Source organism: Anomaloglossus baeobatrachus, chromosome 5 (assembly GCF_048569485.1).
Source record: "Anomaloglossus baeobatrachus isolate aAnoBae1 chromosome 5, aAnoBae1.hap1, whole genome shotgun sequence".
Lineage (NCBI taxonomy): Eukaryota > Metazoa > Chordata > Amphibia > Anura > Aromobatidae > Anomaloglossus > Anomaloglossus baeobatrachus.
This window is the reverse complement of record NC_134357.1, coordinates 549,454,424-549,471,676: the sequence shown is the minus strand read 5'-3', so window position 1 is coordinate 549,471,676 and position 17,253 is coordinate 549,454,424. Positions and strand designations below refer to the sequence as shown.

The 17,253-nt window shown below is 45.2% G+C and overlaps 1 protein-coding gene across 1 annotated transcript in view; it reads left to right on the top strand.

The window, feature by feature from the left end:
* The window catches only part of LOC142312966 (uncharacterized), a 220,074-nt gene that overhangs the window by 70,302 nt on the left and 132,519 nt on the right, over positions 1-17,253 (top strand). Inside the window, exons 9-13 of the mRNA XM_075351955.1 lie at positions 2,933-3,010; positions 3,140-3,319; positions 3,401-3,524; positions 3,612-3,709; positions 3,907-3,997. Of these exons, the coding sequence (XP_075208070.1) occupies positions 2,933-3,010; positions 3,140-3,319; positions 3,401-3,524; positions 3,612-3,709; positions 3,907-3,997 (571 nt within the window). The remainder of the gene's footprint in view (positions 1-2,932; positions 3,011-3,139; positions 3,320-3,400; positions 3,525-3,611; positions 3,710-3,906; positions 3,998-17,253) is intronic.

Genomic DNA, 17,253 nt, shown 5'->3' with positions numbered 1-17,253 from the left:
CATCAGCAAATATCCAAAAATATTCCAAGTGTATAAATCATCTGGAGCAACTGAAAAAAGTACACCTGCGATGGTATCGGTCCCCAGCCAACTTAGCACAGTTCCTCCCAAATTATTCGCCACATTGTTGGAAGGGCTGCCTCCAAAGGGGTACTCTTGGTCACTGCTGGTGGGCTTGTCCCAAGGTTTTCTCGTTCTGGTTGGAGGTGTTTGGCCTGATGGGTGAGCTGACAGGCAATCCTATTAATCTGAATCCGACTCTGGCAGTGCTAAACGTGGGTATAGAGGAGTTCTCTTGGGAATCCAGGGGTTTATTAGTTCACATTCTAGTAGCTGCCAGATATTGCATAAGTTTGCACTGGAAATCCCCAAAGACGCCTACATTAGTTGAACTATATAACCGAATTAATCTCCAATGCCAATACGAGTTCTGTCTGGCTCACTCCATCCACGCCAAAAACAAAATACTTCAGATTTGGGACACGTGGTTAAACTCTGTATATGCATCCCCTGTCAGGCATCTGTTTCCAGGGCAAACTGTTGATAATTAAAAACGGGTCAAATAGGCTCAAAGTGTGTGTTACGCAGGGAGTTCACCCATACCACATGTCAATAGTCAAGGTGTTTAAATCTCTGTTGTTGTTACTGCTCGGGCTACCCCAAAACGCCATCCAATTCCCTCCCTCTCCCCTCCCCCTCCCTGGTTGCTTCCTTGCAACCATCCATGGTTCTCCCCATCTCCCCCACCTCTCTCTCCCCTCCCTTTTCTTATCTTCCTTTCTTACTCTCTGGTTCTGGTTGTTTGGATCCCTCATTTTGAGGATTAAAGAGTAAATTGGTAGGTTGACTCTATACGTATTTGGTATTGATTAACCTAAAAAAGTTGCAACTTGCATCAGACATGATTGGTGGTGGTGTGACAGGAAATGTGAATCATAATCAAAGGTGATACTACCACATGTTACAGCGTTGTTTTCTTTGTGTATTATTGCCAATGTTACCTGAATTTCTCCTTTTTTGTAATGTAACTTCCTACAATAAAAATTGATTGGATTAAAAAAAACAATGCTAATTAGTGCGGTCGCACAACATCCGGCTGTGATTACTCCGATGACCCCGCACTACTGTAATGCAAAGTATTCTCCTCCTGTCAGTGTAATGCTAACGGCCCCATATACAGGAGATAACTGTTGGCCAAACCATCATTGTGCTGATGACTTCTTTCCCGACTACCCCGTACACACCAACACTCCAGCTTTCCTGTGCTCTCTAAGGCCCGTTTCACACGTCAGTGAAAAACACAGACGTTTTTCACTGGCGTGTAAAACACGCACATGTCCCTGCGTGTGCCGTTAATCACGGCACACGTGGGTTGTCTAAGTGCAATCCGGGCTCCGTTCTCCGTGGCCCGTGATTGCACTTAGAAAACTACTCACCTGTGCCCGCTCCCGCTGTCCATGGTGCTGATCGCTCCCGCGGTGCAGCATCCGGTTGGCGGTGACCCCCGCAGCAGCTGCTTCCGGGTCGGCTGTGTCGCGCATAATGAATATGCGCGACAATAATGAGCCGGCTCAGAAGCAGCCGGCAGAACGGGCTGCAGAGGACATCGCTGGACGCCGGGTGAGTTAAAATGTTTTTAATTTTAAAAGCACGTTTTTTTCTGGCACGTGTTTCACAGATCACACAACTGCGTGGTCCGTGGAACATCAGTGATGCCAGAAAAAAATGGACATGTCTCCGTGCGACAAACACGCACACGCGGGTACGCTGCACGGAGACACGTGCAGTGAAAAATCACTGACGTGTGAGCAGACCCATTCATTATAATGGGTCTGCGTATGTCAGTGATTCTGGTACGTTTAAAAAAAAGCACAAACGTCCCAGAATCACTGACGTGTGAAAAGGGCCTAAGAGAGAGACGCCTCCAGACTCCTGAAGCGGAGGATTATCTCCTGGAAGAAACGGATTAGTCTCTGAAATTCAGCACGCCAGATTCTTCTCCGCCCTGTCGTCATCTGTCAGGAAGCTCCATATATATTATACTGTCGACCAATTCCTTCCGCAATCAGCACTTTCATCTGACTTTAATCCAAAGTGTATTGGATTCATGTGCTAATTTTATTTTGGATAATTTCTAACACTTGTTTTTCTAGTATTTTTCATGTAATAAAGGGAAGCCTAAGGGGAAAATACCAGAAAAAAAACATCATATGCAAATTAATAAATAAATAAATCACTATATATGTAAATTTTTGCATAATGACTTTTGTCCTCAATGTTCATATAAATAATCTTGTATAAATGCTTCAAACTTGTGTGTGTGTGAATCAGACATGAGATCTAATATGATAAAAGATTACAGCAGATAAGACAGGAAATATTTATATAGGCAAGCTGATGGTGATAGAGTCAGTGATGGACTCCGGCCAAATATGTTTATAGAGACGTAGTAGAAAACGAAGATGTTGTCCTCATGATGAAGTCGTTATTTCTCCTCTCACGTGTAATGAATATCTCCTGCAGTTTTGCTGATGCCGATTCCAGTGTCGGTAAATGAGAGGAGAATTAGCGATATGGAAGATGAGTCTATGAGAAACGTATTCAGCTGCCGACTCCGAGGAGGAAACTGCTTGTTGTGTGTGTGGCCTAAATATATAGGATTTATTAGTAGATGTCCAGTGATTGGGAAAATTGATGAGACATCTTAGTCACCAATTTAAGTTATGTTCCAGCCCATACGAGTCAAGAGAGAATACATCATCTACACATTATATCTCCTCATATGTTTCCCCTTATTATCTCCAGTAATTGTATTATTACAGCGGATTCTTTATGATGTTACATCGTCATCTTCTCCCCATTCAGGTCCCTACAATATCGGATCCTCTCAGTAGAGCTATATATTAGATTTTTACTGATTGCCCCGTGAAGGATGGATATGGACAGGGACAAGATGGCGGAGAGGATATTACACCTCACCCTAGAGATCCTCTTCCGGCTTACTGGAGAGGTGAGAGATTCTGATGACGTCACATTACACCATTCTTATCTATGGGAATAACAGATGGACAGAACTGGAGAGGTGAGGACTCTGGAAATGTCTGTAGTGAGATTTCTTACTGTGTCTCTCCATAACCAGGATTACACAGTAGTGAAGAAGACCTCTAGTGAGCGCTGTCAGGCCCCTGTGTCTGAGGGATGGGGAAGACCCCTGAGCCCAATCACGGGGCCTCCACCTCACCCCCCGATACATGAGGACATCAATGACCAGAAGATCCTAGAACTCACCTACAAGATGATTGAGCTGCTGACTGGAGAGGTGACACTGCTGGGAATGCTGGGACATTATACAGTAACGCTATGAAGGGATCGGGGGTGACGGTATCATTGTATGTGTCAGGTTCCTATAAGGTGTCAGGACGTCACCGTCTATTTCTCCATGGAGGAGTGGGAGTATTTAGAAGGACACAAAGATCTGTACAAGGACGTCTTGATGGAGGTTCCCCAGCCCCTCACATCACGAGGTAATTGGCAGGACTAAATACACACTGCCTATAATTATCTGTATGTAAGTAAGGAATGAATTCAGTCCCTGTATGTGTCTCCTCCAGTTCTATCCAGTAAGAGGACAACACCAGAGAGATGTCCCCGTCCTCTTCTCCAACAGGACTGTAAACAAGAAGATCCCAATGTTCCTCAGGATCCTCAGGTAGATGGAGAGAAGGTGTCATGAAATCTCCCCATGATATGTAGACGGCTGTGAAGGTCTTGTGCTCAGTCTTGTTTTTTCCACCAGTATTATATGTGTTATACTTGTGTAATGAGAGCGGTGGAGATGACAGGATTAGAGCTGATGATAGATGTGACTTCTCCATCTGTCTGTGACTTTTACAATATTTGTTTTAGGGTGAAGATCTGACCCATATTAATACTACAGAGACATATGTGAGGGGTGATGAGCGGAGTAATGAGGAGGTTCCTACAGATAACCGCCCAGGTGAGTAGTGATCACTAAATGCAGATAAGTCACAGATTTTTCTCAATCACCGGTTGTGGCTGCTTTATCGGTGGTGTAGTCTGGCCATATCAAAATCAAGTGGTCGCCATTCTGCCACTAAACCACATTGCTTTGAATCTGTCCCCATTACTTTGGGCATTGAAGGTCCTTCTGTTGGTATTAGAAGTCGTGTGCTCAAAGCTGCCCGGATCTATAAACTACAAAGCCAAATGACAGTGTATGTAGAATGTGCGGATAAGTTACAACATCACTTTTAGAATGATATTATGATGGACCTCTAAGAGAAAGCGGAGAGTGATGATGCTGTTTCCTTCCGAAAATCCTGCCAATATATACGATGAATCTACTTTTTCTCTATTTTGGAGAAAAAAGGAAGAAAAACTGTACAACGGCAATTTTGTGAAATTAGAAAATGAGTTTATTGAGTATTTAATATAAACAGGAAAATTGCATAAAAGGATTAAAAAAGACTTTGGTGAGAGGACCAGCAGGTGGCGTACTCACTCCACAGCTCAGTAGTATTGTAACAAAAAATAGAGTGAAAGAGACATAAAATTGCAGCTAGACAAAAGCACCATACAAAAATGTCCACCAGCCACCACTTACAAAGTTAAATGTAAAAGGCTACTGCCACATACCATAGAGATTAGGTATCCAAGGTAAAAAATGGTGGTATTTGGAGGACATCAAGCAGGTGCAATTGAAAAAAGCAAAAAAACTCTCAAATTCAGTAATAATATAACATATACCTGAGTCGTGGAGTGAGGATCCAAGAAACCCCGACCTATAGGTTTCGATCTAATGCCTTCTTCCTGGGGCCCGGAAGGACCCCCGGAGGACGCAGGAACGCTGTTGTCGTCGTTCCTGGGGTGTCACACGTAGCGATGTGTGCTGCCTCAGGAACGACAAACAACCTACGTCCAAAATCAGCAACGATATTTGGGAAAGGAATGACGTGTCAACGATCAACGATTAGGTGAGTATTTTTGATCGCTAGCGGTGGCTCGTAGCTGTTACACGTAACGACATCGCTAACGACGCCAGATGTGTGTCACGAATTCCGTGACCCCAGCGATATCTTGTTAGTGATATCGTTGTGTGTAAAGTGGCCTTACTTCACAGGCAGAAAGTAACGAGGAGAGTGTTTGTGGTCACCTGATAGCTCAGAAACTGGCAACCATAAACAGACTTTGCACTTTCTACTCTGCTTTCCAGATCCCAGGGATTGCCTTGCCATTCACACTTTAACCCCCATACATGGATCTGGACTTAAAAAGGAAGCCCTAGCCTGGGCCACAGGCTTAGGTACTGTTTGGTGGTCCGAGATAACATGAAGAATAGTCCGGTAGCCAGGTCAGAAACTGGAAGGCATAATAGAAAATGAGATGATGCAAGAGTAGTCAGTAAATAGGCCGGGGTCACAACAGGAAATATATACTCAAAGCGGGAGCTGAGCACATGGGACCGAACAGGAGGAGGACAAAGCTATATCTGTCTGACACCTTCCAGCAATATGCTTCTGGCTTTAGTAGGGTGTGGTGCTTTCCAATTGGATGAAGCAGAGAGCTGATTCCTCCAGTTGGACTGCACACACACCCATACTGCCAGTCTGGATGGTACTTCTGGTCTCATCTACTCTAATCATGCATACAGTAATTATATAGTTACATAAGTTGAAAAAAGACATAGGTCCATCTAGTTCATCCTTACTTCACCAATTATACATTTTTTTCACTAAATTATCTATAACCCACAATTTTATGTGTAATGAGGAAATCATGCAGCTGTGTTTGAAAAGATGTTTAAGTGTCTGCCATTACTACTTTTTGCAATAGGGCCTTGTCAGCTTACTTGTAACCAGAATACACAAGTCTTTCTGCTGTTCTGTAGTCCCGGGTTTGCTTCCATTTAATGTAATAGGATTACTCCGTCCTAGGTGCATTACTTTACATTTATCAACATTCAATCTCATTTGCTAAGTGTCTATCCATATTGACATCTTATCCAGATCGTTTTACTGTATTGTACTGTCAAGGTCAGTTTTTATTAACCTACATAGTTTGGTGTCATCGGCAAAGACTGACACTTTAGGAGTACTTCTCACATAGCGAGATCGCTAGCGAGATCGCTGCTGAGTCACAGGTTTTGTGACGTATCGCCGTGTGTGTGTGTGGTCCCTGCTGTGAAATCGCTGATCGTTACACACTGTTCTGGTTTATTTTTTGGTCGTCGGGCTCCCGCAGGGCAGCGCGCATCTGTGTGTTTGATATCTTACCCAACGACCTCATTCGCGACTCACGTAGGCGTGCATCTTCGTTGTTTTCTGTGTCCTCTCTGTTCCGATTGGTGATCGCTACTGCGTTCGGATTGGCCGTTTTCATCCTCTGTTCTGTCTTGTAGATCGCAGTACAGTTCAGAGGGCTGAATTCACTTGTCCTAGACCGCGTGTAGTAGCAGATCGTAACACTGTCCATTCTGCATCGGGACTGTAGGATGGAGAAGGATAGAAGCGCTATTATGTTGCCTTCTCTAAAGGCAAGGCCGCCCAGTCACAACGCAGTTACGACCACCAATCGGAGCAGAGGGGGCGCGGAAAAGGCAATGTAGATGCACGCCTATGTTACTAATCAAGATTTGAATCGTGCTATGTGACAGGGTCCCAGCGACCGCCGATATCGTTGTACTGGTCGTTATGGATTGCCGTATCGTTGCTGCATCGTTGAGAAGATCTGACTGTTTGAAAGCTCACTAGCGACCCTGTAGTGACGTACCAGTGATCCTGACCAGGTCGTATCGTGGTCAGAATCGCTGGTATATCATTTAGTGTGACGGTACCCTTGCTCTTCATCCCATTCACACGGTCATTAATAAAGAGATTAAAAAGAATCGGTAATAGCAAAGATCCCTGCGGTACTCCACTGCTGACTATAGCCTATTGAGAGAATATACCATTTATGACTACTCTTTGTTTCCTATCTTAGCCAATTCCTTACCCATCTGCTTATAGTTTCCCCTAGTCCTTGCTTCAGGAGCTTCATTATAAGGTCGGTTTCACATTTGCGTCGTTTTGACGGAAACAGAATTCAGCACAGATGCAGTATAGTTATATTAATTTACAGTGGAAGTGTGCCACCATGCAGTTGTGTGCTTCATACACAACCGCATGTGTCCACATGGTGTTGAGCTTCCACTGTAAATAAATGAACTGTACTTCATCTGTGCTGGATTCCGTTTCCGTCAAAACGACGCAAATGTGAAACCGACCTAAGGCTGTTATGTTGCACAATATCAAATGCCTTTGCAAAGTCTAGCTAAATCACATCAGCTGCTTAACCAATATCCAGATTTACACTTATCTCCTAATAGAAACCAACCATGTTGGTTAGACACGACTTATCTTTCATAAATCCATGCTAATTGTCAGTTGTTATATCAAGAAGAGTCTAAAGGCCCCGTTACACGTAGCGACATCACTAACGAGACATCGCTGGGGTCACGGAATTCGTGACGCACATCCGGCGTTGTTAGCGATGTCGTTGCGTGTGACATTTACCAGCGACTGCTAACGATCCGAAATACTCACAAAATCGTTGATTGTTGACACATCGTTCCTTTCACAAATATCGTTGCTCGTTTAGGACGCAGGTTGTTCGTCATTCCTGACGCATCACACATCGCTACATGTGACACCCCAGGAACGACGAACAACAGCGTTTCTGCGTCCTCCGGCAATGAGGTGGGAGTGACGTTCATGCGGCTGCTCTCTGCCCCTCCGCTTCTATTGGTTTCCCGCTGTGTGACGTGGCTATGACGCCGAACGAACCGCCCCCTTAAAAAAGAGTTTGTTCGGCGGCCACAGCTACGTCGTTAGTAAAATTCCCTGCCTAACCATCCCTGTCTAATGCTATTGTCAAAAAACAATGCTTTAAAAATTATTTGTAGGGGTCATTTTCCCTATGCTAATGAGGGCTGTCACTACTCGCAGGGGTATTGATTCCCCCTACTAATTTGCCCTCTTTCCATGTTAACACTCCTCTGCTTTACAAAAGCAGCGTCTTTACAAGCACTATGCAAATTCACGTATGTGCTTGGGTTTCTCCCTCTTAGCATTGAGCTTCTCTGATGCTGGGTGTATGTGTCAGAGTGGCTCACTTTGCATGATTGGAAGTCGTCCGCAAGTTCGATCATGCACACTCCGTCTCTCTGAAGCCGGCACGCGTACACCCTGCTTCAGAGTAGTGTGCATTACCAGAGGTTCGGACGACTTCCGATCTTGCGCAGTTAGCCTCTCACAGCACCAGAGAACCTCAATGCTGAGGGGAACAAAGCCTCTCACTTGCGCGGCTATTTATAGCACTGGCAAAGATGCCGATTTTGTTAAACATATTATCATGTACGCAGGGACGTGATAACCAGGAAAGAGGGCAGACTTTTTTTAAACATTGGTTCTTATCAATAGCATTAGACAGGAATGGATAGGAAGGGAATTTTAGCCCACATGTGTGCCTGCTGCTAGGTTAGAGGGCATTAGGGACCTGACAGGTTCCCTTTTAAAGTAGTTATGTCAGGGGGTGAACTTTGATTTTTGCCCCATCGGGATCTTCTTGTTTACAGTCCTGATCCCTCGAACAGTCGTTTCATTGGTGAACACGGATGAAAAGTGCCTCTTTAATATCTCAGCCTTTGCTTTGTCCTCTATAATTATCCTGTTATTATCTTTTAGTGGGTCAATACCATCTTTTTTTTTCTTTTTGGAATTTATGTATTTATAAAAAAATTCGGATTTATTTTAATGCCTTTGGCGATTTCTTTTTCTTTTACATTTCCTTTTGAGATCTTTATACTCCTGAAATTCTATTTCCGTATTCTCAGTCTTCAAGATGTTTGTTTAATGCCCTTTGTTTTATTATACTTTGTATTGTCTTATTTACCCTTGTGGTTTCTTTTTATTTCTGGATATTTTATTACTAGGGGGCGTACACTTTCTACAGGATTCTTGAAATATAGCTTTAAACTTACCCCATTTATGTTCGGTATCCTCAGTTTCCATGACATTGTCCCAATCTACACGATTAAGCTCCTCCCTTGATTTGTTGAAATCAGCTTTCCTAAAATTCCAGGTTTTCCATTTTCTAATTAAAACTTATCATATCATGGTCACGGAATCCCAAATTCTCCAGGACCTATAAATCAGAAATTGTATCTGGTCTATTTGACAGGACCAAATCCTTCAAATTATCTCCCTTCTTTTGTTCATCTACTAACTGCGAGTGGCAATTGTGTTGAATTGTAGATAAGAAATTGTAGCTTTTAGCACTACCAGAATGTATATCTGGATAGTTGAAATCCCCATAATAAGGACCCGATTATAATTAATATTTGCTGCCTTTTCAATTTGTTGCAGCATTTCATCCACTACCTGATCAGCTATGTTAGGAGGCTTCTAGCAAACTCCAATTAGCAGCTTTCCATTATTTCCCTCCCCATACTGACGCTACATGATCGCATCTCCTCCCAAGGTCGTCATTTAGCACAGGTCTTAAGTTATATTTGATAAATATACACACCCCTCCACTTTTTTGTCTTTCCTGTCTTTTCTGAATGTGGTGTAACCCTGTACGTTTGTCACCAAGTCATGGATCTCATACAACCAGGTTTCCATAATGCCCACTACATAATAATCTGTGGTTGACATAAGAGTCTCCAATTCATTCCTTTTGTTTGTAAGACTTCTTGCATTTGCCAGCAGACATTTAATATTACTAGGACTATTATTACTCCTACTCGGCTCCCTACATTTCTTGCATGTCCCCCCTAAACCCTCATTGACCCCTTCTGTCTCATTCTCTCTGTCTGCTCTAGCTATCCCGTTTTTTGCACAACTAACCTCCCTGCATCCCCAATATCAGCCAAACAGGCATATTTACTAGGATGTGCTAGGTCAGGACTAGGCTTCTTGACACTTTTCCCCTTACCCCTTCTTCTAACTATTACCCAGCTATCTATGTCTGGATCTTGAACTTCCCCACCTCTACCCTCCAAATCACTGGCCCAAGCCAGAGCATGAAGAGCTCTGAACTCCTCTCCAGGTTTGCAATGCTCCTGAATGTTGCATGCTGCATATTTAGATCCATTACCAGGGCTTCCAAATATGTAACACGCCGACATCGAGCGCAGACATATTCACCCTTGAATGCCTGTTAATGGCATGAATACATCCCACAAGATATTCATGTGGCAGCATTGTCCATGGAGCACATACTAAATGGGGGAAAACCCAGGGCCATATTTACCACTAGGCACCCGTGGTCCGGAGCCTGGGGCAGCGCGCTGTGGAGGGCGGCACTTTCTGGTACCAATAAAAATAAATTATTTTTTATTTTTACATCCTCCCCCCCTCCATTAGACAGTCGATTAAATCCGGGCACAGGGAGCTGATTGACCCTGGAAGCGCTGGTGCCTGCACTTCCGGAGTCAGAGGCACGCCAATCAGCTCTGTGCTGTGGCGTCCACTGCGGCAGATGCCGCGGAGGAGGACAGAACACTCACCACAGCCAGCAGGAGGACGATGGACAGCGGAGGAGCAGCAGCAGTAGGAGGAGGAGGGCGGCGGGCACAGGAGCAGGTAATTGCTCGAGAGCTGAAGACTCATAGGAAAGGTGAGGGTGTTCCTAATTCTATTAAGTGAGCATTGTGAGGGAAGGGCAGGCAGAGGCTATAACGTGAGTATTTTGGGGGATTGGCAGGCAGAGGCTATAATGTGAGGATTTTGGGGGAGGGGCAGGCAGAGGCTATAACGTGAGGATTGTGGGGGAGGGGCAGGCAGAGGCTATAACATTAGGATTGTGCGGGAGGGGCAGGCAGAGGCTATAACGTGAGGCTTGTGGGGGAGGGGGAGGCAGCGGCTATAACATGAGGATTGTGGGTTAGGAGCAGGTAGAGGCTATAGTCTGGGGATTGTGGGAGAGGAGCAGGTAGAGGCTATAGTCTGGGGATTGTGAGGGAGGGGCAGGCAGAGGCTATAATGTGGGGATTGTGGTGGAGGGGCAGGCAGAGGCTATAACATGAGGATTGTGGGGGAGGGGCAGGCAGAGGCTATAGTCTGGGGATTGTGGGGGAGGAGCAGGTAGAGGCTATAGTCTGGGGATTGTGGGGAGGAGCAGGTAGAGACTATAGTCTGGGGATTGTGGGGGAGGGGCAGGTAGAGGCTATAGTCTAGGGATTATGGGGGGGAGGAGCAGGTGGAGGCTATAGTCTGGGGATTGTGGGGAGGAGCAGGTAGAGGCTATAGTCTGGGGATTGTGGGGGAAGGGGCAGGTAGAGGCTTTAGTCTGGAGATTGTGGGGGAGGGGCAGGTAGAGGTTATAGTCTGGTGATTGCGGGGGGGGGGGGGGGCAGGAGGAGGCTATAGTCTGAGAATTAGGAGGCCTATTATTGTAGTCTGGGGATTAGGGGGCCTATGACTCTAGACAGTGGTTAGGGGGCTGGGGCTATTAGTATAGTCTTAGGGGCCCTATCGCTGTAGAGGGGCGTTTAGGGAGCCTATTGCTGTAGGAGGGGGGTTTAGGGAGCCTATTGCTGTAGGAGGGGGTTTTATGGAGCCTATTGCTGTAGGAGGTAGGTTTCGGGGGCCTATTGCTGTAGATGGGGGGTTTAGAGGGGCTTACAGAGTGAGGGATAGTGCACGGGACAAAATCGATGGGGAAAAGTGACTCAGTATGTTAGGGGTCTCAGTATAGAGAGGGGTAGATGTAGAAACTTGGCACTCAAGATCAATGTGAACAGTGGTTTTTATTGTGAAGAACTTTTAGGACCAGCACAAGCACAGATGTTTCGGTCAAAAGACCTTCAACAGTGTGCGTGCAGAAGGTCCTCAGAAAATATAGTAGCGTGGCAAGCGGCGTAGCTGGGTATGACGTGGTGTCCACCGCTGTCTATGTGGCAATGATTTGCTTGTGGTGGTCCTACAAGTTCTTCACAATAAAAACCACTATTCACATTGATCTTGAGTGCCAAGTTTCTACATCTACTGGAGACGGTTTTGGACCCTACTTGTGCACCACCCCCAGAAGTGCCGTGTATAAACTCACTAAGTATGGAGAGGGGGAAGCATTGGGAGCTAATTATGGAAAAGGGGTAGCATGGGGGCTCAATATGAATAGGGGTAGTGTGAGGGCTCAGTATGGAAAGGGGGCAGCATGGGTGGGCTCAGTATGGAGTGGAGCAATGTAGGGGACTCAGTATGAAATGTGAGGTAGTGTGGGGGGTCCTCAGCAATAGGCATGAGGTAGCATGGTGGTCTCTGTATGATGAGTAGTGCAGCATGAAGGTGTCATTATGGAGAAGGGGCAGGCAGCATTTGGAGCGCATTAAGAAGGTGCCGCATAGGAGGCTCAGTATGGAAAAGGGCAGTGTGAGAGTCCCATATGGAGAGGGGCAGAATGCATGGGACATTGTGAGGAGGGGGAAGCATGATGTGAGGACAGTGTATAGATCATATTTCATAATTGAGGAAGGTGTGGTGGGTATGGTTTATAAAGGAGGACAGTCTGGCGTTTCAGTTTATTAGTGGGCAGTGTGGCGGTCATAGTATATAAGTGGGGACAGTGTAATGGAAATATTTTATGGGAGAGGATAGTGTGGAGGCCATGTACATTAAGAGGGATTGTATGGAGTAATATTCTTTTGCGGGGAGCACAGTGAGGAGCAATTATTTTTTTCAGTCCACAGCATAGGACTTATTTATTGTACAGCATTTGTAGTTATTGTTATTCGGGAACATTATAATGACATTGTTATTTTTCAGGGTACCATGGTGAGATGTGCTGCAGAAGACGGGAGAAGAGGGAAGTCTGCAGAGACGAGCTGTGGATGTGAAGTCATCATAGAGTCTGCTACATGAGTAAACAGCGATCACAGACCTTACACTACACTAACATTTACACTGGTTTAGGGAAAAAAATGACCAGAGTGCTTCTTTAACCTCTTAACGACAGCGGGCAGTAAAATTACGTCCTAGCGGTCATAACGTTACTGCCCGCGGTCTGCCGGCAGCAGCATGTCGCGATCGGCGCACATCTCAGCTGATTTTCACAGCTGAGATGTGTGCCTGCTAGGCACGAGCAGAATCGTTATCTGCTCGTGCCGTTTAACCCCTGAAATGGCGCTGTCAATATGTGACAGCGCCATTATAAACGCAATCACGTTAAAGTTTTACTTACCGCCCAATACCGGAAGTCACGTGACATGATCACGTGACTTCCGGTGGTTGTCATGGTAGCAGAGGGTCATGTGATGACTCCTGTGCTAGACATGAACCACTTTCACTTTCGCTTTGTACGGAGGTCAGGGAAGCAGGAAGTGCACGTATCTGCTGTTTACAGCTGTGTAGCTGTGATCAGCAGATAGTGCAGGGCGATCGGATTGCTGATCGCAATAGCCCCCTAGGGGGACTAGTAAAATAAAAAAAAAAGTAAAAAAAAAAGTTTTAAAAAATTAAAAAAAAAAACAAAAAAACCTAAAAGTTCAAATCACCCCCCTTTCGCCCCATTGAAAATTAAAGGGTTAAAAAAATAAAAAATATACACACATTTGGTATCGCCGCGTTCAGAAATGCCCGATCTATCAAAATATAAAATTAATTAATCTGATCAGTAAACGGCATAGTGGCAAAAAAAATCCAAACGCCAAAATGACGTTTTTTTGTCGCCACAACTTTTGCGCAAAACAGGCGATCAAAACGTAGCATCTGCGCAAAAATGGTACCGTTAAAAACTTCAGCTCGAGTCGCAAAAAATAAGCCATCACTGAGCCATAGATCCCGAAAAATGAAAACACTACGGGTCACGGAATATGGCATAAAACGTGCGTCACTTTTTTCAGACAAACTTCCGAATTTGTTTTAACCCCTTATATAAAAGTAAACCTATACATGTTTGGTGTCTACGAACTCGCACTGACCTGAGGCATCACACCCACACATCAGTTTTACCATACAGTGAACACAGTGAATAAAATATCTCAAAAACAATAGTGCTATCGCACTTTTTTTTGCAATTTTTCTGCATTTGGAATTTTTTTGCCGTTTTCCAGTACACTATATGGTAAAACCTATGGTTTCATTTAAAAGTACTGCTCGTTCTGCAAAAAATGAGCCCTCACATGACCATATTGACTGAAAAATAAAAAAGTTACGTCTCTCAGAAAAAGAATGGCAAAAAAACCCAAAAAAAACGGAAAGCGAAAAATCGGCCGGTCGTGAAGGGGTTAAAGGGAACGTGTCACCAGATTTGATGACTATAAGCTGCGCCCACCACTCTTATATACAGCATTCTAGCATGCTGTATATAAGAGCCCAGGCCGCTGTGTAAAACGTAAAAATCACTTTATAATACTCACCTAAAGGGCGGTGCGGTGCAGACTGGTCGAATGGATGTCTTCGTTCTCAGGTAGCGGCGCCTCCTCTTTCGGCCATATTTGTCCTCCTTCTTCTGAAGCCTGGGTGCATTACGTCATCCTACGTCATCCACACTAGCAGGCATTGAGGTCCTGCGCAGGCGCACTACAATACTTTCATCTGCCCTACTCAGGGCAGATCAAAGTTCTGGTTGTCTCTCTGGTTCTGGTGATGCAGTCATGTACCTATGGTGGTTCCGGTGATGTAGCAGTGTGCATTTGGTGGTTCTGGTGATGTAGCAGTGTGCAAATGGTGGTTCTGGTGATATTATCGTGATTTGAGGTTGGTTCTGGTGATGTATTCCTGTGGATGTAGCTGTATTTAATTTATTAGATTTCGGCTGGCAGCTATCTCCCTGATTCTCCTATACACTATAGACAGCTGTCTCATGATTCGGCTGGCACCTAACTCCCTGACTCTCCCATACACTATAGGCATCTGTCCCATCATAAAGCTGGCAGCTATCTTCCTGACTCTCCCATACACTATAGACATCTGTCATATCATTCGGCTGGCAGCTATCTCCCTGACTGTCCGATACACTGGAGCGCTCACTTTGTTGAGTTCTCTTGTGTTCTCTATGAAACAGATGCTACTAGACATCTCTAGCGGTGGCTCTCATCTTAGAGAAAAAAGGATCCACAGTCCGAAATTGGACCTGCTGGGTCATCACTCCTCTGACAATCAGACTGTCGGGGGGCGTGGCCTGGACGGCAATGTGAGGAGACGTGTCTGTGGAGCTCTCCTGCAAACACCCATGATAAATACCTGAATACCGCTGTTATCACTGCCTCAGTCGGCTGTCAGGAAGATAAGGTGGTGAGGACTTGTCTGGGGTGAGTCTGGTGGATGCAGAGTGGTGCCATGGTCCGTCACAGGCAAAAAGATAATGGAGGCGGGAAAGTCCCTGGCTCTCAAGATGGTGCCATGATAAGGCAGGAAGCTGAGAAAGTTAATACAGCCTGTCAGCAGAGGATGCAGGTCGCTGCAAGGCTGGAGCAGTTTGCCTGGACTCCAGAGAAATCACGTCAGCATAGAGATAACAGAGGTGAGAAAGGAGAGGAGGGGGAAGATAATGCCAGCTCTGATGAGATGGGGGATGGTGAAAAGCAGCAAGATAATACATAAGTGGAGAAAGCACATAGTGCAGAGGAGGCTCCAGAAAACCTCACTTTAAAGGACGTTTTTGCAGTGGTGTCTTTTTGTAAAGAAGCTCTGACTACCCTGACAAAGCAAGTTAAGGGATTACAGGCAGAGGTTCCTGACATTAAGAAAGACCTCAAAAAAGCCGACCTGAGAACAGGAGCTGTGGAGGAGAGAGTGGGGATAACAGAGGATCATATTACAAAACTACAAAAGTCTGAAAAAACATTTGCACAGCAGATAGCTGAAATCATGGCAAAAAATGATGATTTAGAGAATCGCTCTAGAAGGAATAACATCAGGATTGTCGGCATCCCTGAGAAAGCGGAAGGAAGAAACCCCACTGAATATGTAGAAGACTGGCTCAGGGGGAAAATTGGTGCTGATTCCTTATCCAAACTCTATGTCGTGGAACGTGCACACAGTCCCGATGCAGCCACAACCAGCAGGCACTTCGCACTATGCTAGCCAAGCTCCTCAACTACAGGGACAGGGACATTATACTGCGAAAGGCAAGAGACATGGAGGATCTTATGATTGACGGCCAGAGAATTTCCATATACCCGGACTACTCCATTTCTGTTCAAAAGCTACGTATGACTTTTACAGGAGTAAAGAGGCGCCTGCGAGAGATTGGGGTGCAATACTCAATGATGTTCCCGGCAAAGCTAAGAGTGACGGCGTTGGAGCGGGTGCACTTTTTTACAACTCCGGAGGAAGCCATGCAATGGTTGGACGCAAATGAAAAGCGGATCCGTTTGAAGGAATGAGCTGTCTGTCTGAATCTGCAGTGTGTTGGAGAAGGCCGGCTGAGGCTCTACGACATCCTTAGGAGCTGACAGGGGACCCTTCTTGTTTTTTCTTTCTTTTCTCCCCCTTTTTTTTTTTTTTTTCCTCCTTCCCTTTGGGATTGAGGTAGTATGCAGGGGGAATGCGAGGGGTTTGATGTGAGCTTCGCAGGACATGGGGACTGCCTAATTAGGCGCGGTGGTGGTGTTTACAATTTGAGATTCCAGTTTAATTACTGTTCGCCATTTTACTGTTATATTGGTTGAGTGGAATATGATTATACATAGAAAGGGTGGGACTGGAGAGTTGTTGGAAAAGGGACGAGTTTTAGAATGTGTCTAAGAGGGGAAGGCGAGGGAGGTGGGGGGGAATTTAGTAGGGATTATGGACCAGGTTTGAAAAACCCAATGCTTCACGGGAGTACTCAAAAACAGGAGGTGGTGGGGAGCAGGAGGGGAGGGGAGCAGGGGGGGGAGGGGGGAAAGGGGTAGGGTAGAGGCAGCATGCGGAGATACTACAAGGGTTGATGGTTTTACTGGGTGGGATAATGGGGGATAGAATTAAGGTGTTGAGTTGGAATATTAGAGGGTTATCAGATAGGTCAAGGAGAGCGGCAATAATTAAATATGTTCAAGACTAGAACCCGTCAGTAATATGTCTACTAGAAATGCATCTAACAAAGGAGACAACACATGTTTTAAATAGGAGATGGGTGCAGAAGGCCTATCATTCCACCTTTTCCAACAATGCAAGGGGTGTATCACTGCTGATCCATAACTCTGTGCAATATGAACAGATAGAAGTGTATGTGGATAAAGAGGGACAGTGTGTAGCCGTCAAGTGTAAA